Raw genomic sequence first — 19,635 nt, 5'->3', positions numbered from 1 at the left:
TTCACTGGTATCGACTTGATTAAGATCTTTATTATTGATATCTTGTAGGAGGGCCTCACCCGCATCAATCCGATCAACTCGTTTGATACAGCCGGTCTCTATCCGAACCATACTGCGCAACATCCAACTCTGCGGCCCCCAGACACCGACCCCCGATCATGCTGCGCAACATCCAACTCTGCGGCCACCAGACACCGACCCCCCATCCAGCGATACAGCATTCCCGCAGTCAAGATGGGCTATGACATTATCGCCATCCCTCAGACCGGCTCGGGCAAGATGGCTGCCTACCTCATTCCCATCTTAAACCAACTGATGGGCAAGGCGAAGAAGCTGGCGAAGCCTGTGTGATTCGAACACACGCTCCTGATCGAAAAGCACAACTCATCCTGCTCCTCAAGAAGCTTCGACGAATCAGCCTCGAAAGCACAACATCACATAGGCTGCTTAGGAGAAGGACATGTACACTTCGAGCGCCACTCATTCACGCCATAGGTCTAGTTGTCGACGACCTATCCGGACGGTGGTACGGCTCGCATCTTTGACCTCTAATGCGACCCAAAAGTACCCGCATGTCTGCCAGCAACACCCCAAAACAGCTGCCGTGAAACGCGCTCGTTCAAGAAGCCATAATAGCCATGTGGTAAAAACCGTGACTTACTTTCTACCACACCATGACAGATTGTTTTCCTCTAGAGGAACCAAAGGGGGCACACGTAGAATTAGTCAGCCTTGTATGGCCTTGCTAGAACCAATCTCCTATAGCGTACATAGGCACATCGTCAGGTACTTCGAGAAATTGGAGACCACCAGTCTCCATCACCAGTGGCGCTGCCGTTGAAGTCGCCTCCAGTATCTCCACCGCCGAAGTCATCGTCCAAATTGTCTTTACCCAGCACAGTCTCAGCAGCGTCAAATGTGGTTCCAATATCAGTATCAGCCTCGTCAGCGCCGGGGTTCGGAACTTCCTGCTTGCAATGAGCCTTGTGTGTCCCTTCTCGTGTCTGGACCACCTGACTCGAGAGTGGCTACAGGCACCGAGTCCACGGCCGTCTGATTGCTTCAAGCCTTGGTATGTCCCATGATGGAACTCACACAGCCGTATTCCGAGCCCAGCAAGCGGGGAGGGTCCTCTATGTTGTTGGCAATTTCAGGCAGGGATACAAGGTCGCGCATGCTAGATTCAATGTGCTAAGATGCATGCGTCTCTATATCTGGCGCGTTGGAGCGGGACTTATTTCATTCTCCGGGATAGGCTTGACGAGTTGTTTAAAGAGAGAAATTTTTCCGATACAGGCACGGCCTAGCAGGTTGGTGAGCTAGAATTTCCAGCAGTTGATGTGCGGTGTCAGTTGTTGGTGGCCAATACCTAGTAGGTACTATCTCGCTACAGATGGACTACCTGCTTGTAAGGAACCTTGGTGTGTCCCATCTCGTCGCGCTGGTGCCACTTGACCCGAGCATGATCGCCAGGCTTCGAATCTGGGGGGCCTTCGTAGCTGGATGCATGTAGCGGGCCTTGGTGTGTCTGATCTCGTGGTCGGATCACTGGACTAGAGGGTTATCGTGAGGCTCCTCATTAGAGCCGACGCGACGACCTTCTTGGCCACAGTTGTGATGTCCACTGGCACCGCTAAACAGGGGCAGTCGCGGAGGAAATGGCCCTACAGGCTACATTAGCACTTATTATAGCCGGGGAAATCAAATATTCCAAACCAACTCTCACCGCACCTTCGGCAATCGACGTTAGCCGGGTTGGCAGGCTCCAGCTGCTCCCGAACCATACTCACTTGACTGGCTCAAGGTTCTTGTATGCGAGTTTGTCGGTTCGTGAGCTTGAAGTCGGCGTGGCCCTTTAGTATTTATTAGCACATCAGGTATTAGGAGAAGCCAGGTGGTCGAACTTGCCTTTACCGCACCTTCGGCAGTCGATATTGGCTGGGTTGAGAGGCGCCAGGCACTCTCCGGCTATCTGCCAGACCCAGAAGCTGGCTTCGCGACAGTGATTGTAAAGCTTGTGCAAGGACTAGGTCATCGGCGAGGCCCGTGACCATACTCTCGAGGTCCTTGACCTCGGTCATCAGAAGCGCTCGGCTCATGGCGTCTGACGCCGTCTCCATCTGATAGCGCGCGGAAGCCTCGGCACCATCATGACTGCCGCCGTAGATGTACTGGCCGTGATGGTACGGGAGCGGGTGAGTCCATGGTCATAGGGAAGAGATAGTTGGAGCAAGCGTTTGCGAGCAATAACGGTAAAGCCACTGAAAATTATTGATGCCTCGATGAAATCATGTTGGATTTGATACAAGCTAGGTGTACTGGTAGTAAAGAATAAAGTTGCAGAGTTCTCTTGCCTTAGGGTGCTGTTTGGAGGGCTGAAGAGAGAATTGTTGTAGCTAACAGCACACCACGGCACGGCCAAGTGCCACCAGCCACTCCATAGCGTATGAATACCTATCTACTTTATGTTTCTAGTCAGACATTGATAAGATAACCGTTTGAGACCGTCGTCGGCGATCCACAAGTCCTGGTGGCCTCGACGATCTAGCTATCATTAAGGACAGAGCTTCTCAGCCACGGTGCCGTCCTTGACGGTGATATTTTGACAGGGGGTGCGAAGCAGTTGCAAACCAGTTGCCATCTCGGCGCCAATCATCTAAGGCTTCCCAACAGCGATGATGTAGACGTCGATGTTCAAGTTACGGTATGCGGTCTTAAGGTCGTCCCCGTCACAGCTGTGGCAGTTGTGATAAGGCTCCCGAGGTTTGGGGCATTCTCGGCTGTGATGGCCTTCTTGATCACAGTTGTCGCGGTGCATTACATTCTTGGGCTCGGTACAGTATAGTCCTTTGTCCAGTGGCTCTCACAGTTTGGGTAGACCGTGGAGGATTGTGAAGTCGGCAGAGTTTTCGCGGTTGATCTTGCGAGACTTGTTGGACTTGCCCCTCGTCGAAAGAGATAGCACCAGCAGTGCCGCGACGGTCGTCGAAAGAGGTAGCACCTCCTTCGTTGGGCATCACAACAGTAGTTACCATTAAAGAAGGTATTGGTTGGCACGTTTGGGTCGGCGATGGCAGCGATGGCAGCGATGGCGAACATAGTGGTGCCGTGGAGGAAGCGAAGGCAGTGGGCGCAGTATGGCCAGTTGGTAGTAATGACGCCGTTCGGGCGGAGACGGTGAGTACCTCGGGGCCAGCGATGGTGGCAGCGGATTCGGTGATGATAGACCGGCCATCTGGTTCTATTCTAGATTTACAAGTGTAGGAGAGGCTGTGTGAGAGAAGGGCAGGAAAGATCGCTGTTATGAACTCTTCAAGTAGAAGAGATGTGGCTTGGTGGAGTACAGACCGTTTGGTTGCGTTGTCCGCGAGTTGGTAAGGAATGCATATTCACTTCGGGGAAGTTTGATGCTAATGTTACGTAGTATCTGTGGAGAGAGCTCCTATTTCTCCCCCGGCTTTAGATTTCCAATTTCGCAATATTACAGGATTTGCAGTAGAGCTTCATTCCACCTGTGTTGCCGCATCAATCTTCAGTTTTCCGTGATAACTTTTGGTTCATATTCTTTGATTCGGTTGGCCCAGGCCGTCACCAAAGCTCATCTGTAAAGAGGGTGAAGCAGATAGGTCTTCTGATTGCGTTATCGAGTATGCCAGCCAACGTCTCAGTTGCCGATCTACTTCAGCTGGCGAGTCCAGGGGGTACTAGATAAAGTAGCGTGCGGCAGGTACAGAGTGGCTGTTCGGTGAGATCTCGGGAAACATAGTGCGTGATACACCATCCAGCTGTCTATGAGTGGTATTGGTCGCGAGCTTGGCGAGGCAGCCCTCGCCAACTATACTCAGAACAAGTCGGTATCCATCCGCCTTGGAGGTGCTATCTTTTAATCCCTTTGATATCTGAATGGATTTTGCGAGCGTTTACCGCGTCTGAGGGATTACTAGCTAGAGTTTAGCATGAGGACATGAAAATAATCAGGGTAGGAAAGCATCCTGTGTATTTTAATGAGCTTGGGCAGTCCCGTCAAGGGCTTCCAATAACTGAACGAAATTGAAAGCAGTCAAACATGAAGTACCGACAAGAAGCGAATGTCAAGTCTCCTAAGTATTCTATCACGAAGAGATTGAAAGCTGTCATGATTTTAATAATGCAAGGACAAGATCGGTAGCCGGTAATACTACCTACACCCACGGACCTGATGAGATGAGGACGGACATTTCGCTTATACGGATATATCCCGATGTTTATCTACTGGGTATGAATTCAGATGACGCGTAAAGACGGATTATGCCACTCGTTTTGTGGATAGCAAACGTTGGTGGCACTTATGGGATGCATTGCAACCCAACGGTGCTCCGGCATTCGTGACTGGCAATTCAATTGAAGAGCGCCTTCTGCTAGCAGCGCGCCATTATTATTTCAACAGTCTAGGAGCTCTTACTCAAATAGAATGCCCTCAAGATATACCTGGAAGAGTAGCACTACGCAGTCGCTGTCTTAAAGCGACATCAGCGGATGAATAAGTCATTGAGCTGTTGGCCCGGGCCGGACGCGGCGCCGGCCGGGATTAAGTGGATCCAGCCGGGAACCACTACGGATTTTACCAGCAATGGCCACCCATCGTTTGTTTCTTTCTGAGGTTCTGGACTGCCGCAGTTTGCAATCTCCTTTTTTTCACCAGGCATCTCAAATTTGGTTTCTCCACGGTTTCCCATTCCGAACGTCCACTGACCCATTACCCACCATGGTTCTAGAATGCTCCCACTACGCCTGCCAAGCCATGCATCTATCCCTATGGCCTCGAATAAGAATCAAGATCCGTTCGATTGCATCTCCATCAAATCAATGTAACTTGAATTAATCACTGGGATATTTAACGGTACGAACAGCAACTTGCGGTACCGCCCTCGAAAGAAACCTCCCCAGTTGCACAAAGATCTGACGACGTGAATGCTGCGTTGACCTCGGTCATACGGCCAGTTGTGCAAGAAGCACTCTCCATCTTGCCCCAAGACGTTGCTGCTATCCATAAATTGGTAAGGCCGTTCCACTGAGTTCCGATCAACGGCATTGATTTAGTAGAGGTGACTGTGGCGAACACGTACTACGCCCTCGCATCGCTTCTATACGGATTTGTGAGCCGCCTTCATACAGCCGCTAATCCACATGAATGGCATGTTCGTGCTAAAGTACGATGGGTGTCTGTACCATCGCGTTCGGTTCATGGCCTCTTCACTTCAACATCCACTCGCCGCGTTGTAGCCCGCTGAATGGGTCCTCGCCCCGCCACCCTTTGAGTGGCTACTGAAGGTTTCCACGTCTGGCAATCGGAAAGGTGCCGAGCATAACAAGTCTATTCTCTTCGAGACCTGCGAGCTCTTCCTCAATGAGGGAGCGTTGGATGCTCTGCGACGATTCATCGCCGGAGAGTTCAAGTTCGCCGACATGGACAAGAAGAAGGCCGAAACCGTGGATGAGGAGCAGCCATCACCTCCAGATCTTTTGCAGTGTCTGTTGAAGCGCATCCTTTCTACTACCGACTTCGTTTGCACCACACCGAATGCCAGTCGCGCAAATCTCTACAAAGAAAGAATTGGCGCAAAAGTTGTCGCTCTGGACGAAGCTGGTGCCATGAACAAGGCCGACGTGTTGACGGTCTGGGGGCCTACATGCCGTTCGTAGGCCATAGCCAGCGACGTCGCACATACGCCTGCTGTCATAAACGAGGAATATAATCTCTTCGTAACTGACGCTCGCGCTCGATTCTGAAGCATCTCAAGACTAGCGGATATCCATGCTTTGTCTTCAACTAAGTACGAGATACTTTGCCCAATCAACTCCCATAAACTCACTTCCTCGTCTGGCTTGTACCATGTGAGCCCAAGCAAAAATCAATTATACGATAGTGGTTTAAGATGTCTACGCATCATCCTACTGGATGTCCAGTGTAATAAGTATCAACCCACTCGATGCCTAGTATAATAAGCAGTAGGATATATATGTATGGCCCGTTTGGACTATTCAATATCGTCCTTGTGTCGTTGAGTACAGTTGCGCAAGGCTTCCTTGGTGGCAACTTCTCCATCCACCCCACAACAGCGATTATAATCCTTCAGACTGCTATGTACATGTACTTAGCAAGCCTGACCATCATACATTCCATCGGGTGTTGCTGGTGGGGGTCTAATTCGGGGAGTTTCTCAAGGTCCTCAGTGTTGTTGCCTACCTCCGCCGCACGATGATGTCTGAGGAATACGGCGGGGAAGTGTTGGCAAGCCTATGCGTCAAATGTGAGGAGAGAGGCCTCTTATCAACCACACTCCTTGGAATCCCTGGCGAGCTGAGGAAGGATTCGCAGGCGTTCTGCAGTAACTATTTTTGGGGGCCGTCTCCCAGGCTGTTGGTCCTACAGTACATATGTGAGAGAGAGTCTGGTAAGATGAGTGGGTCGACCTCTAGCCTTGCCTCATCGTAGCGCAAGGGGCCGCATGGGCAGCAGGACAGCGAGGTGAAGGGGCAGGTGAGCGCCCAGTCACCCAGGCAGTCAGCTGTGAGGCTCACCAGGCTGCTGGGTAAGACAGGCGGCTTAGGCGAGCCCATCTTGGGCAAGGCGCCTAAATTGATGCCTGCCTAGGGGGGGCTGGCCCCCCTGTATCCCACTAACTTGGAGGAGGAGCACTGGAGTGGTATGCGATAAGACGATAAGAGAGAGGTTGGTGGGGCCTCCGGTAAGCCTTGGCATGCCGCTATGGCCACTAACTGGCTGCGCCTTTTCTCCATTTCGGCCTCCCAACACTGTTGTCTTCGAATGCAGTGTAACTCATTCTCAACGTCCTCCGACACGTCGGTGGTGGACTGGATGGTCAGATCCGAGACTGCGCTCTTCTCGATGCGCATGACTTGCATTCACATCCTTCAAACCAATTCTTGATGTACTTCCTTCACCGGTACTTCTACGCGGGCGGCCTGCCTTTCTCGCACCGCCTCAGATGATCACAACTTTGAGACAAAGTATCCGGAGCCGTTGGCACACAACGGTCCTCGTGCCGGATCCCGGATGACAACAAACCCTCTCGTATAGTCCTTCCTAAGCCCGAATTTGCTTGTCTCAAAGAAGTCTTTGAAAGCCTTTACTTGTCTGGGTCTCAAGTGGTAAGCACCGTTTAACACCGTACAGCCTCAGGCTCAGCCTGTGTGACGGAGAGGCTCCTACACCCCATCAAGTGGTAGTGCCACGCGATGCAGAGCCCCCGTGCCAACCAGGGGCCTGATCGCTTTCTATACTTTCTGCATCCACCTGCTAGCCTTGTGGGGAGGCCTATCAGAATGTGATGCCTACCCTGTCCTTGTTTAAAGTAAACGCCTGCCGCCCTCGCTCGAGCCATATCTTGGCCCTTTATCTTCCTATTCGTGCTCCACTCTTTAGCTCCCGCCCTGACTTGCAGCAAGCGAGACTCTCAACTTCGTATACCAGCCCATTAGAACTCATTCACCACAACACTGCAAAGTCTCCCGTTGCTCAGATTTACGGGACTCTTCCTATTCTCCGCGACCCGTCGCCTGAAACGTATTCACCAACCGGCTATCCTGGGCCCGATTCCGGGTGATAAGGGAAAGCTTTGGTGCAGATCGATCACCGAATGCCTCACGAGTACATCCGAGTTACACGATCTGGTCAACCTGAGTTTGTTCGATCACACTCCTTTTCCCATCGGCACCACCGTCACCATCACATATGCCGTTGCCACAATGACTGCTCCGGGGTGAGTTGGACTGAGTACAATATTGTCCTGGAGCAGAATCGCAACTTTCGTGATCAGAATGCAACGCTGGTAATGGACAAGGAGTCCTTGAAGGCGAATCTGAACAAGGCCGTCAACGCGAACAAGGCCTGGCTAGATGAGAACAGTCGCCTCAACGGAGTGATTGAAGACCTCAGGGGTGAAAACGCTCGCCTAGAGCGCTCAGTCTCTGTAGAAGACGGCCAGATCGAGGGTTTCAAGAGAAGGATCCATGACCTTAAGAAGGAGCTCCGTCAAATCGTTAAGGTCAACGACGACGCCATTCACAGCTTGGAGGAGAAGCTATTCAAGGCAAATGACTCCGCCGGGCAGTGGAAGAGAAAGTTCGAGGACTTGAAGGTCAGCTACGACGGTGCCCGACGCCTTTTGGGTGACCGCGATGCTCGGCTTGAGAGGAGCGATGCTATAATCGACGAGCAAAGGGCAAATATCCACCGGCTACGAGATTTGCTGGCTAGGTATCGAGGGTGGTGAAATTGCATCAATGTTTCCAGTCAACCTGCTTTTCATTTTATAGACTTTTGATTTGATCCTGCCTAGGACAACTTCCGTCTGCACACCTCCTACTTTGGTCAACAAGTTGCATCTTCCTAAAGTGCTTCTGATGTGAGTTCGGCACAGGCCAAGGTCCCGAATAATAACTTGTATTGACGAATTACACAGATTTACACGCATTTGTTCGTCGATGATTTAGTCTAGCGAATCAGATTACGAGGGACAGCGATGGGATATTATGGTGCGGTCTTCCAGACGCTCTGCATATCATTCTAGCAGTGCGCAATGTGGTAAAGATCGGATGGAATGGTCGGTTGATTACGTTAGACGATTCTGGAGTTTGGACCTTGGCATATGCCGTCTTGTATCAATGTTGCAACAGCACCTCCAATGGGAACTTTGGTGCTATTCAGCAGCAATCATCAACGAGTGCTAAACTTCTTTTGCAAGAATCTTACTACTTCAATATGATTACTATGTAGAACCGCATCGTGGAAATCAGCCGGTCTTGGTTGAATTATCGCAGGTGAGACCCTTGCCATATGAGATTTTCCGGCCCCCAATTTCACAACTCTCAACTCAACGCGTGATGGCGCGGGTAATGCCCGGCGCCAAATACGTAGAACAAGTTTGCACAGCCGCGAACTGCAGTCTAATGTTTCCAGGCGCGCCGCCTAAAGACTTGCCACCACGCGCTTGGAAGTCGACAAACGCCGTTGCCACTCCCTAGGCTCCTGCGGCGCATTGAACTTCGTGTATTAGAGCGGGGTCCCAGTCTCATATGAGGCTCTGACGCGCGGTTGCGGCACTCCTCCTAATGCTGAGAGGGACGCGGGGCGCGGCGGGAAAAACGGGGGATGCATTCGGTTGCTTATTCCCACCGTCGCGGTTTGCCGTCTATTTTTGTCTCAATGCGGCTACAATCGTATTGCTCGAGGTCGAAGACAGCGATATGCAGTCAGATGCCAAGTCCGGTTCCCAAGACTTCGGTCACGATGTAGATGTTTGATTAGTCAAGAGGCCGATGTGTGCGAGGGCGATGTGCGTGCAATACGGGATTCAAATGCTCCATATGACATTACATTGAGGTCTGATATCATCTTTCGGGCTTGTGTTGTCACTCTATCGGATCCATCTTGCTGAGTCAACCACCTCGGGCACAAATTTCACGCTGGGATTCTAAATTTACCAACGACCCTGGGGAGACAGCTGTAGAACCCGCGAGGCAAGTCAGCGAGAAAGTCTCTGAGCTTTAGCAACGGCCGGAACGAGCGGCCTCCAAGCTAGCCAAACGGCCTTGCCCATATCCAGCGAGGTCGATTCGGCCCCCAAGTAGAGAAAGCACTCCAAGGGTCCATTCTCGCAACCCGTGAGCAGTAAGCAGACCAAAGGCCAAGCCACAGACCCCAAGAACCTTCGAGTTCCGCGTTTGAGACCAAGAAAAAACTGCTCCATCCCTTGTCGTCGAGGACGGTGTTGCCGAAACGGTTATGCGCGCTGCAGCTGTGTCGCCAGTAGTTGGTCTCGCTCGGATGGGGCATCCGACCACGCCAATTGCTCTTACCAGCTACCTAGTCATGGTCACACGCGGCGTTGCGCAATTGCGAAGAGTTCCGTCAAGGCCTGTGGAAAGCCAAGTTGCTGCTGTGATACACGAAACGAGCGTCCATCTGTTGGCGAGTATGGACGGTGCGCCGTCTATTCTTAACCTTAGAACGACAGGCTTTAGGAATCTGCCTTGGTGGCAAATGGGGGGGTAATAGTCTTCTTGCTCAAGTTGTATCTGTCGCGTAGACGAAGGAGGTAACCATGGCGCACCCTGGAGACATCGAAGGCAGGCAGGCAGGTGGTCATGCTTTTACTGATTGCCATCCATGGATGCCATGCAGGTGGTCGAATTGACACCTGCAAGGCCCACAGCCATCTGCTGAACGTCTCTTCGGTTAGCGCTGTCAAGCCCCCATGAACCCCTGTGATGGGGTCATGGCGCCGGTGTTTTTCCACTTCCAATTGACGTCTCGTTCTGCCTCTCCAACCTAACTTAATCCCGGTTCAGCCTTGCCAGGCGAACTCGATACATCACACACGGCGCGCGCATGGAAACGCCGGCCCATCACCATGGACACAGATGGAACGACGCCAGGAGCAAAAGCTTGCATGGAATGCATGAATGAACCTACGACTAGCGATGTCCAGTTCTGTGAGTCATCCAAGCCACGGAACCATATCAGTCGCTGCGCGAGCAATACTGCGATGTGCTGCTGTTTGGCGCGAACACATCCGTCGTCCCTCTGGCGCATGTGACTGGCCAGATCGCGCAGTTGACGTTCTGCACGACATTCTTCCAAAGCCCCGGGGGCTCCAGGCTGCTCCTCGCAATTGCGAATCCAAGCAGATGCGCAACGCACCAGCAGGAAGATTCGGGGTCGCGCTCCTGTTCCCGGGTAACCAGCCTAGCCACTCACAGCGACCAACCCTTGACTGTCTGCAGTAGACGTGCATTGGCGGACAACGGGCGAACCATTTGGGGGCCGAAAACATAGGCGGCCAAGGCAACTTGGCTATTTGGATTTCGGTGAAAGGACTGGGAATCCCAGTTTCTTGCTCTGCTCTGGAGGGCAATGTCAGTGTCATTTCTGCACTTTCCACGTCCGCTGCAAAGCCCTTTCGGTTCTGTCGGATTGCTGTCGTGCGAACCCTCGAGGTTGACTGACAGCGGACGTGCGTCTGCGCTTGGCAGCGATTGCTTGCTTTTCTCCCCGGCATGGGCCTTGTACCCCTACTTCCGGCGCCCTGGGTCCTCGCCGGGGTGTTGAGGCTCATCCTCGCGGGAAGGATGCGCTATCTGGGGAGTGATGTGCCTAGAACTGTGACTCCCACACTATCAAGAGGTAGCCAACCGGCATTAGTTGATGTCGGTACTGATACCTGGAGCGCGCATGTCGAGGAGGAGGAGGAGGAGGAGGAGGAGGAGGAGGAAGAGGAGGAGGAGCAGCGTCAAGTGACGGTGTGGGCCGTTGATTCAACTGCCTTCTGAGTTTGAAGGCAGCAATGCCCCCTTCTCGACTAATGGTCAAATAAGACGTCCGGTATCGTTCGCATATGAGTATTGCTCACACGTTCTCTCCTGTTCCTCACCTTTCCCTTTTGACCTTTCGTCATTCTCTCCAAATTTTCACTACGCTCCGTTGCGCATTAGGTGAGCGTGGTTGTTCTCCTGTATTTATATATTCCGCTTCACCACCAGGCTGCACGCCGGCTTGGTCATTGGTGACTCTTCGCCCGCACCTGCCTACAGCCTCGCCTTTTTGTCCTTGCTTTTGAGGCCACCCATCCATTCAGCTTGCTTCATTTCTCATCGTATAGGAGTTGAGCCTTCTACCCTAGGGCATCTCGTCTTACACACACACGTCGCCCGCCTACTATACGCCGCCCCACCCGGGCTCACCGTCAACATGCCGGTTGATAAGACAGTACGGTTCGACGAGGATCGTCCTCGATCATCACGCCGTAGTCGCGACTCCGCGCTTGGTTCGTCGACTGAACAGGCTCATGTAGGGGGAAGATCTGATCGCCGATTCACAGCTCAAGACCGCGAGGACCAGTCTTTGAATGTCCACGCCCTGCAGGAGGCTTTGACTACCGCCAATCAACATCTGCGAGAGCAGAAGAAAAAGAACCTTGAATTAGAACAACAACTCTCGGCTTGTCGCAAGGAGCTAAGGGAGACCAATGCTTCCCTTCGTGAGAAGCACGATGAGAGTACCACGCTGAGGGCCGATAATTCTGCACTCAGGACACAAGCCCAAGTCGATCAAGATACGATGTACACCTTGCGGCAGACCATTGCCTATTACCAAGAGTCAGAGTCAGAGTACTTGATGAGCGGTGGGTCTGGCGAATCGTCCAACGGTGGCAAGACATCCAAGCATAAGTCTCACAGCAAACACGACGGCGAGGATATGAAAGAAAAGCTCAAGGACCGAATCAACCGAAATAATAACGAAGCGGAGGCTTCCACCAAACACTCTCACCGCGCCTCTCAAGTCTCGCAGAAGAAGCCGACACGAGCAAGGAGCTCAAGCCGATCCACTCGTACTCGCGAGCCCTACATTGAGGACCCGTCAATGGACAGAACAAGACCCCCCTCGACAATGGCGACGAGAGGATTCGACCACTACACAACTTCTCCAATGACGCCCGCTCTGACCTCCAGGATTGATCAACCGATGATGTCTCCAGTTCCGAGGACTCACCAGCCCGGCGTTTCTTATACAGTAGGCGGTTACCCGTCAAGCGGTAACTACGTCGTCACGCCGCTGCCACCCAAAGAATCTGATCGGGGAAGACGTCGCTAGATGCTGCCGTTCATAAGCTCAGCGGACTTTTCAGAGTTTACCCGCTTTCGGGTACCATGATCGGCGTCTTATAACGGGATAGGAGATTGCGGCCGCTTTCCGGAGATGCTTAGAGCATCTCACACTGACTGTACAGGATTCAGTGGAGCAGCCGTGTCACTGCCATCACTGGGTTACACTATTGAAGGCACAAAGCGTTACCTCCTATCGCACTGTCAGCGATATTCGTTGGTAAAGCTTTTGCTTTGCACCATATTGAGACCAGGGAATTGCTTTGTATTTGTTTGTACCACGTTCTGTTCTTATATACGTCTCACTTTGTCTTGGTATCCAAAGGACAGATGTGGCTTGATGGACCTGCAATGGTTTCAATGCTGTGTGGATCTCCTTTTTCTTCGTCTTCTTTGCCTTGGTTGTTTCAAATATCGGACTCTAAGATCGGTTCAAATTTTGGGCTTACGGCGTTAGGGTCAAGGAATATTCTGGGTTTGGATAGTGCAAGATGTGATACCCCCTGGTGTTCGATAGCTTTATATGGGACATAGGTTTAGACTTTTTCATATCATGATCTTGACAGATCCAGTATGGAGTTTGTTGATATTAAAAGCAGTCACCCAGTCTATTAGTGACATCTCGTCTTTGACGCTGCTCTGCTGTAAACCAGAAGGGACGATGAATGGATCATGGATCCCAAGCAGGGTGGGGTGATCTGCCGGCATGCATACCTAGGTGGTCCAGGAGCAAAATCTTCGTCACGTAATGTCCAAAGGATGATCCCTATGGATATCCGGGAACGCCCGCGGCCCGAGCCATCTGACTACCAAGTACCGATGAACACGGTTGCAGAGCAGTCAGGCTTCTCAGTGAGACCCTTCAGCAAGCCTGACATCATACGATGCATCCCTCGCAAAGGGCATCCCCTGATTGGTAGCGACCATGCATTAGTCGATTCGAGGCAGCCTGGCTCGCGCCAATCGGGTATATATGAACCGCTCGAAGCTAGAAGCGGGCAAGGCAACAATCTGGATACGATCTTGGCGCGAATGTAAAGCAACCTACACTTCACGTGGCCCTCCTGTACCGAGATCGGCATGCGTAAGCTCCCGGCTTATCTTTCGCTACGCAACATCTCATATCGCTTCTATTTGTGCAAGTGTCTAATGCAGTAGAGCGAAGTTAATGGCTCTGAGCCTATGATTGAGTGTGCTACAACTTGCTGTATAATTCATGGGTGAATTCAAGTTTGTTGTCAGAAGTTCGTTACTTGTAAATGCATCAGTACTGCGTTTATAATGGTACTTAATTTCTATAGTCCAAATAATACTTCGCAGCTTCGTGTCGACATGATTCTGTAACTCTTCACGTGTCAACTTGATCATGAAAGTCGGATCCATTGCACATTTGACGGTCAGCTGCGTCCTTTCAACCTTCTTCATGAGCCGATAACTCTATCTAATCTCACCACACAAGTAACAACAACATGGCAAACGTCCATCTAGTCTGTCCTTTGCTCAGTTTCATGCTGCCCCACCAGATCCTTCGGATCCAGGGCAAGGACCGCTTCGAGTTGTTCCTTGCACGGTCCACCCCAGTTCATACCGCACTTGATTCGGACATTCAATGAATGGATAAGAACAGATAGGTCTCCTTCGAGATATTTATTCTCCTCGCCCAAGTTTATGGCTTCTCTGACAAGCTTGAATAACTTTCTCCACTGCTCTGGCTTGTCGATCGTGTCCCACGTCATTTCTCACGCCAGTGTCCGCATGCGTGATCTGGCATCCAGGTGGTTTGATACCGCAGGGATGGTACCGTCTGAGCTATCTGATATCTCCGCATGGATGGGGCTAGGGAGTTTGAAATCTTCTTGGCCCGGTTCTGCGGAAGGAGGAGTGTGATTAGAAGCCGTAAGATTTGAGAACTACGGATAGCCTTGTAACAATTTGGTCAACGAGCTGGAGGTTAATCAATCGAGATATAAATGCAAGTACATTATCAGCTGTGTCGTTATATAGGTAGGAGACGTTTGTCTCAAGAATTACCGTTTTCGTCAAACGTGGCAACTCACAGTGGCGTTCCCAACAGGACAAAAGTAGCTACGACAACAGATTGTTACATCTTCCATATCGTTTTTGATATGAGTTCACCTGATTACCTGCTGCGAGATCCCAGGAAGATGTATTTGCTGGAATTGAAACACTTCTCTGCTTTACTAGCTCGGCTTCTGAAGCTCGTCATTGCCATATTTTGGTTGCTTTGCTTTGAGCCCTGGCACTGTAAACTTGCTGCACAACTTGTTCTCTAGCCGTAGAACGTCAACTTCTTACACATACCATCCCTAAATAGCATTTGGGGCCCCGCTTACAACCACTGATAATCCCAAGACTTGCTCCACGTCCTCAGTGCGGCTTTCGTACTTGCGCGCATGATCACGCAACCTCTCGAGGAGGTCAGACAGATCTCTCTTCAACGATTCGGTCAATAAGCCCGCCACCGCCAAATCGCGCACCGGGCTGATTAGTTGTGTCCATATTGTCCCACTGACATTCAGGTCATTGTCGAGCAAATCCAAAATCCTGGTCACATTGTGGATTGTGTCCCGAAGTTCATTGTGATCATTTACCCACTCAGAGGCTGACCTCTGAGCGTTTTCTGAGTTGATTGATGGCATAAAGATGTGCGCCCGCTTAGTGGGGGGAAATCGCGTCATTCAGGATGAGCGGACTGGTTTCGAGTAAGGCTGCGTACAGCTAGCTAGTATGATGAGTTGTCTTTTTAGACCTGTTGGTTGTCCTTTGTTTTACCCGAAGCGACGCAAGCGTCACAACCAGATCCACTCACTCCTAACTTCATTGTGCACAGTCATATGTGCTTCTGTACCAAACGCTACATCTTGACAAGGGAGTCTCGCCGCAGGCAGCTTGACGGCTCCCTCCCAAGAGCTTCACAATATGGCCATTCCCGCCCTGCGTCAAGGCCCTTCTCAAGATAATGGCTTCCGGAGCTGCCGGTTTGAGCCAGCGATCGGCATCTTGGCAAAGTACGCATCTCTTTTGCTCAAGTTCCATAGCGCCGTACCAAATGTGCGAGTACGAAGCCATTCCCCCATCATTCCTCTTAAACATCTGACCCTTTCCGCTTCATCCACCATTCGGCAAAAATAAGATTAGGTACCCAGCATGTAATGCCCGTCAGAGTGACCGCTGGTTCTGTATCCATCCCAAGCCAGACGAACAGGCCCAATTGCCAACGTAACATGACAGCTGCGTACGTACACGCAAAGTTTCGCGTCATCCATTGGCGATGGTTGACTATGTCGCCCGCCCAGATCGAACGCATACCTAATGCTGCTGTTCCCAACCACACCGTCGCTAGGAGGGCGAAGAACCATTGACCCATTGGTCGGCATATGGATGTGAATGAGACGTAGAAAGCGTTGAGGCCGCCTATCAAGATACCTCCATTATAAAGACGGCCAATCCAACGGTGCAGCCATGGCTTTCGAACCCGTATGCTCTGGAGAAATTGAAACGGACCAAGGCCCATAGCAGTCAAGCCTCCAACAATGTGGCTAACCCCAAATACCGAGGCCCGGATGCGGTCAATGAAGTCTGGGTGGCCAACACGATATATATCCAACAGAAAGTTGACAGCGTACGCTGCAATAATGAACGCGGGCACTGCTAACACTGCCCATGGAATTGTGCGCTTCCGGCCAAGCTTCTCTTTGAGGCGATTGATAGGGGTTCCCGTGATTGGATCATTTGATGACGCGGGATTTCCTTTCGTGCTTGTTCGAGTCAGACCGTGGGACGGAGACGGGGCATGGACTGAAATTGCCGAAGACATTGCGACTACTGCTGGTTTTTTTGGAGGCCTTGAGTGAGTGTTTGGTATAGTCCGGAAGATAGTATAGTTGATGTTTTCACCGAAGTAGTGTGTCTCTTAAGTACTATGTACGGAGCTAACGGTGTCTCGGGATGCACTACCAGAGCTTGAAACCAGATGCGGGTGCCTCAAGGAGCCCGAGAGTTGTTCGACTGCAGCATAGCGGAGAATAGAGTTTGACCATATAAGCACGGACATCTGCCAAGCTGTCGAACACGACGGCAAATGATACTTCACAGTATCCGCTCGCTCGTTATCACTATGGGCGCATCCCGTCGCCATGGAGGCATACGACCACACGGACTATTGATATACGACCATATGAGCCCAAGTAAATGGATACTGCGCTCAGAAAATCTGAGAGACTATTCTTACTAGAGACTGCTATATCACTTGGCACATCAATGATCCGATAGCCTTTGAAAGTCTCATTTATCGTGAAAAGTTTTGCGCGGATTCCCTCGGCTATGAGCCCACCAGCTGTTCATCTTTGAACGTTGCAGCAATGAGTCTGAGGACAACTCGCCAACGAAGTGAAAATTGGGGTAGGTGGTCCACTTTACCAAAACGTTCAGCAACCGGTCACACGTCATTATTGCTGTTCCCCAATGCCCGGCTTTCCCTTCCATTCGACCGGCGCCGCGATGCATCACTTCCATATGTAAGGCTGATCAATAGCAAGCTCTCTTGTTCAGATCCGCGACGTTGGAGGCTTCTCAGAAGAATCCCTCAGTGTTAGTCGCCAGTTATGTAGCTGCTTATCTGACCCTTGATAACATTCAAACCCGAGTTTTTGAAGCACCCTCTCACTTGCTCTGTTGTCTCGCTTAGTCCACGCGCAGACTTGTTCCGGTACTGACGGTGCCACAAGACACTTCACGGAGGCGGGATGAACTCTAAGCGATTTGTGTTGCCGCGGCAGGCTCCACCAATACCTGAAGAATGAAACTGCGAATTCTGTTGCATATCCTTTTCCCCAGTATCTTTCCTTGAACTTGTACCCAAACTCAGGCCATCCACTCTGTGTACCTGCAAACTGATGTACACCGCCATCACCAATCAAGTCTCCCTCGGCCCCACAACTATCTCGAAGGAAAATGCCAAAATATGCGTGCGAGTCTCGGTAAGGTGCTTGCAAAGACCGGAGTTTGTGCAGAGTCTCATTCATATCGTTGTCGGGCATTCCTTTCGTAGTAGACGTCATGGCAGCCGCTTCAGTCCTCAAAGAAAAATATTTGTCAATGTCCGACAGTAGAAGTGGTCGTATAATAAGACGAGCGGTGTATAAATGCTGCAAACTGTTTTCTATGACTGGTAGCGTCGTTGATATTTCAACACGCGGGGTTTTCGAGGTCATAGTAGCCATTTTTCCTAACGCTTGCGAAGCGCGAAATTCGATGCAAGACCTGGGCACAGAGTTTTACTTTCAAACTCTTACGGGAGGGTCTTCGTGGCTGGGCTTTGGCTCGGATACTACTGCGCGGTATTAAATGCATTAACATAAGACTTGCTGCATGTCCCAGCTACATGGGTGGTGCACGTCTCTTTTTTCAACCCCACTCGACGTTGCTGTCAGTAAACGCTGGTTAGGCATTGCCGAGCTAGCAGGGGTTGCGAAGGCCCCTGATCGGTCTTTTTTGGTGGCATGTGAGCCCCTAAGCCCACCTGTTACAGAGTCTCGATGGCGACCTAGAGTCTCACTTTCGACCTCTCCCATAGCCGGACATAGCTGTCAAATCCCTTCTTACAGAGTGCGTGACCTAGGCGCGATTCAACTGAGCGAGATTAAGGTAGGTAGTAGAGCGCTGATGTCCTCATGTCGATCTCGGCCCGCACCGCGGAGGAAATGCATACCATTCAGACTATGCTGTTGGAGTTACGATGTTAGGGTGAAAAGTACATCGTTTGGATGTCATGACCTCCTGTGGTGCAGAATATTAAGTCAAATACAATGACGTTTGTTTCTCCAACCAAAGGAACAAAGGTCTAGTTTCACAACGGCCTCACATAAAGCGGTATAACAATGCTGGATCGCCCTAATCCGCGAAGGATACTAGGCAACCTCAGATTCATGTTTAGCATTGTATAACGTCCTCATTCGTTGCGACAGTGCCTTCTAAGATGCCAATTCTGGGAAATTGTTCTCGAAATCAAGTAAACACGGAACACACCGCAGCCAAACATGTGACGGCACAAGAAGTGGACCCGTTGCCAGATTCTATTCCCGAAGATGATTCAAATCCCGCCACCGGATTTTCAAGTCCACAAAAGTTGCCGACATCGAAGTGGAAGGCGTATATGAATGACCCGAGAATGCTGAACATACTGATTGAGGATGAAGCTTGGGTGATGAAGCGGACGGTGGTACGGGGCTCAACTGTGGACAAAAAAATGTTTCAAGCAATTAAAGAGACAGCAGACTATCTTGCTTCCGTCAGAGAAGTGGATAAGACCGGATGGGATGCTTTGTTATCCTTGCGGAAATGGTTTAGTGCTGGTTGCGATCAGCTCCTGGATCGGGTAAATAATGATTTTGGTGAAGACCTTCGATTAATTAAGCTCATCGGCGAGTATAGCCAGTGTTCAACGAAGATTTTCCAGGTCATCCAGGAACAAGGAGACTATAAGAGGTGTGAGCAAGACAAGGAAGATATTCCGGATCGGCTTCGTGGCTAATTTCTTACGGGATGCCGGGTGTATGGAAAAAAACCCCGATGCCTCTGATATCACTATGTTACAGTGAGTTTAAGGCCCCGGTTATATTTAATTATGGTATACGCTCCATGGCTGGGGTTTCACCATCTCAACTGAGAATAGCATGACTACAGCATAGCAAAGTGGGATCTCTCTCTTGTCGTATCACACTATGAATATGGTTCAAGGTCACCTCCATGGAATTGTTTGAGCTGTGTCTGGCCTCGACTGTGCTAACATCTATTGTGTCGAAAAGTGATATAACTTCGAGGGATGAATTCTTGTGATAAATGGGACGACGACCGATAAGTGATATCTTTCAAAAGCTGAAACCCTAGAAGCCCATTTTCAAAGGAACATTTCATCAGCCGTCTATTTGCCTCCCGTTACTCTATGCT

General features: G+C 50.8%; 4 protein-coding genes across 4 annotated transcripts; 3 read left to right on the top strand and 1 right to left on the bottom strand.

Moving 5' to 3' along the window:
- Positions 1 to 782: 782 nt before the first annotated feature.
- JN550_006960 (uncharacterized protein) lies at positions 783 to 2,099 on the bottom strand (the record flags this gene model as incomplete). Its single annotated transcript, XM_049318756.1, has 5 exons — positions 783 to 1,028; positions 1,096 to 1,191; positions 1,403 to 1,553; positions 1,791 to 1,853; positions 1,915 to 2,099. 5 exons carry the CDS (start codon positions 2,097 to 2,099, stop codon positions 783 to 785), a joined length of 741 nt encoding a protein of 246 aa, XP_049171195.1.
- Positions 2,100 to 5,166: 3,067 nt separating this feature from the next.
- JN550_006959 (uncharacterized protein) lies at positions 5,167 to 5,682 on the top strand (the record flags this gene model as incomplete). The annotated part of the gene is made up of 2 exons (XM_049318755.1): positions 5,167 to 5,214; positions 5,263 to 5,682. 2 exons carry the CDS (start codon positions 5,167 to 5,169, stop codon positions 5,680 to 5,682), a joined length of 468 nt encoding a protein of 155 aa, XP_049171194.1.
- Positions 5,683 to 7,835: 2,153 nt separating this feature from the next.
- JN550_006958 (uncharacterized protein) lies at positions 7,836 to 8,276 on the top strand (the record flags this gene model as incomplete). Its single annotated transcript, XM_049318754.1, has 1 exon — positions 7,836 to 8,276. One exon carries the CDS (start codon positions 7,836 to 7,838, stop codon positions 8,274 to 8,276), a length of 441 nt encoding a protein of 146 aa, XP_049171193.1.
- Positions 8,277 to 11,752: 3,476 nt separating this feature from the next.
- Positions 11,753 to 12,655, top strand: JN550_006957 (uncharacterized protein; the record flags this gene model as incomplete). The annotated part of the gene is made up of 1 exon (XM_049318753.1): positions 11,753 to 12,655. The coding sequence occupies one exon, from the start codon at positions 11,753 to 11,755 to the stop codon at positions 12,653 to 12,655; it is 903 nt and encodes a 300-aa protein (XP_049171192.1).
- Between the last annotated feature and the right edge of the window lie 6,980 nt (positions 12,656 to 19,635).

This window comes from Neoarthrinium moseri, assembly GCF_022829205.1.
Source record: "Neoarthrinium moseri strain CBS 164.80 chromosome Unknown scaffold25_Wmoseri_CBS_16480, whole genome shotgun sequence".
Taxonomy (NCBI): Eukaryota; Fungi; Ascomycota; class Sordariomycetes; order Amphisphaeriales; family Apiosporaceae; genus Neoarthrinium; species Neoarthrinium moseri.
This window is presented reverse-complemented; position numbering and strand designations above follow the sequence as displayed.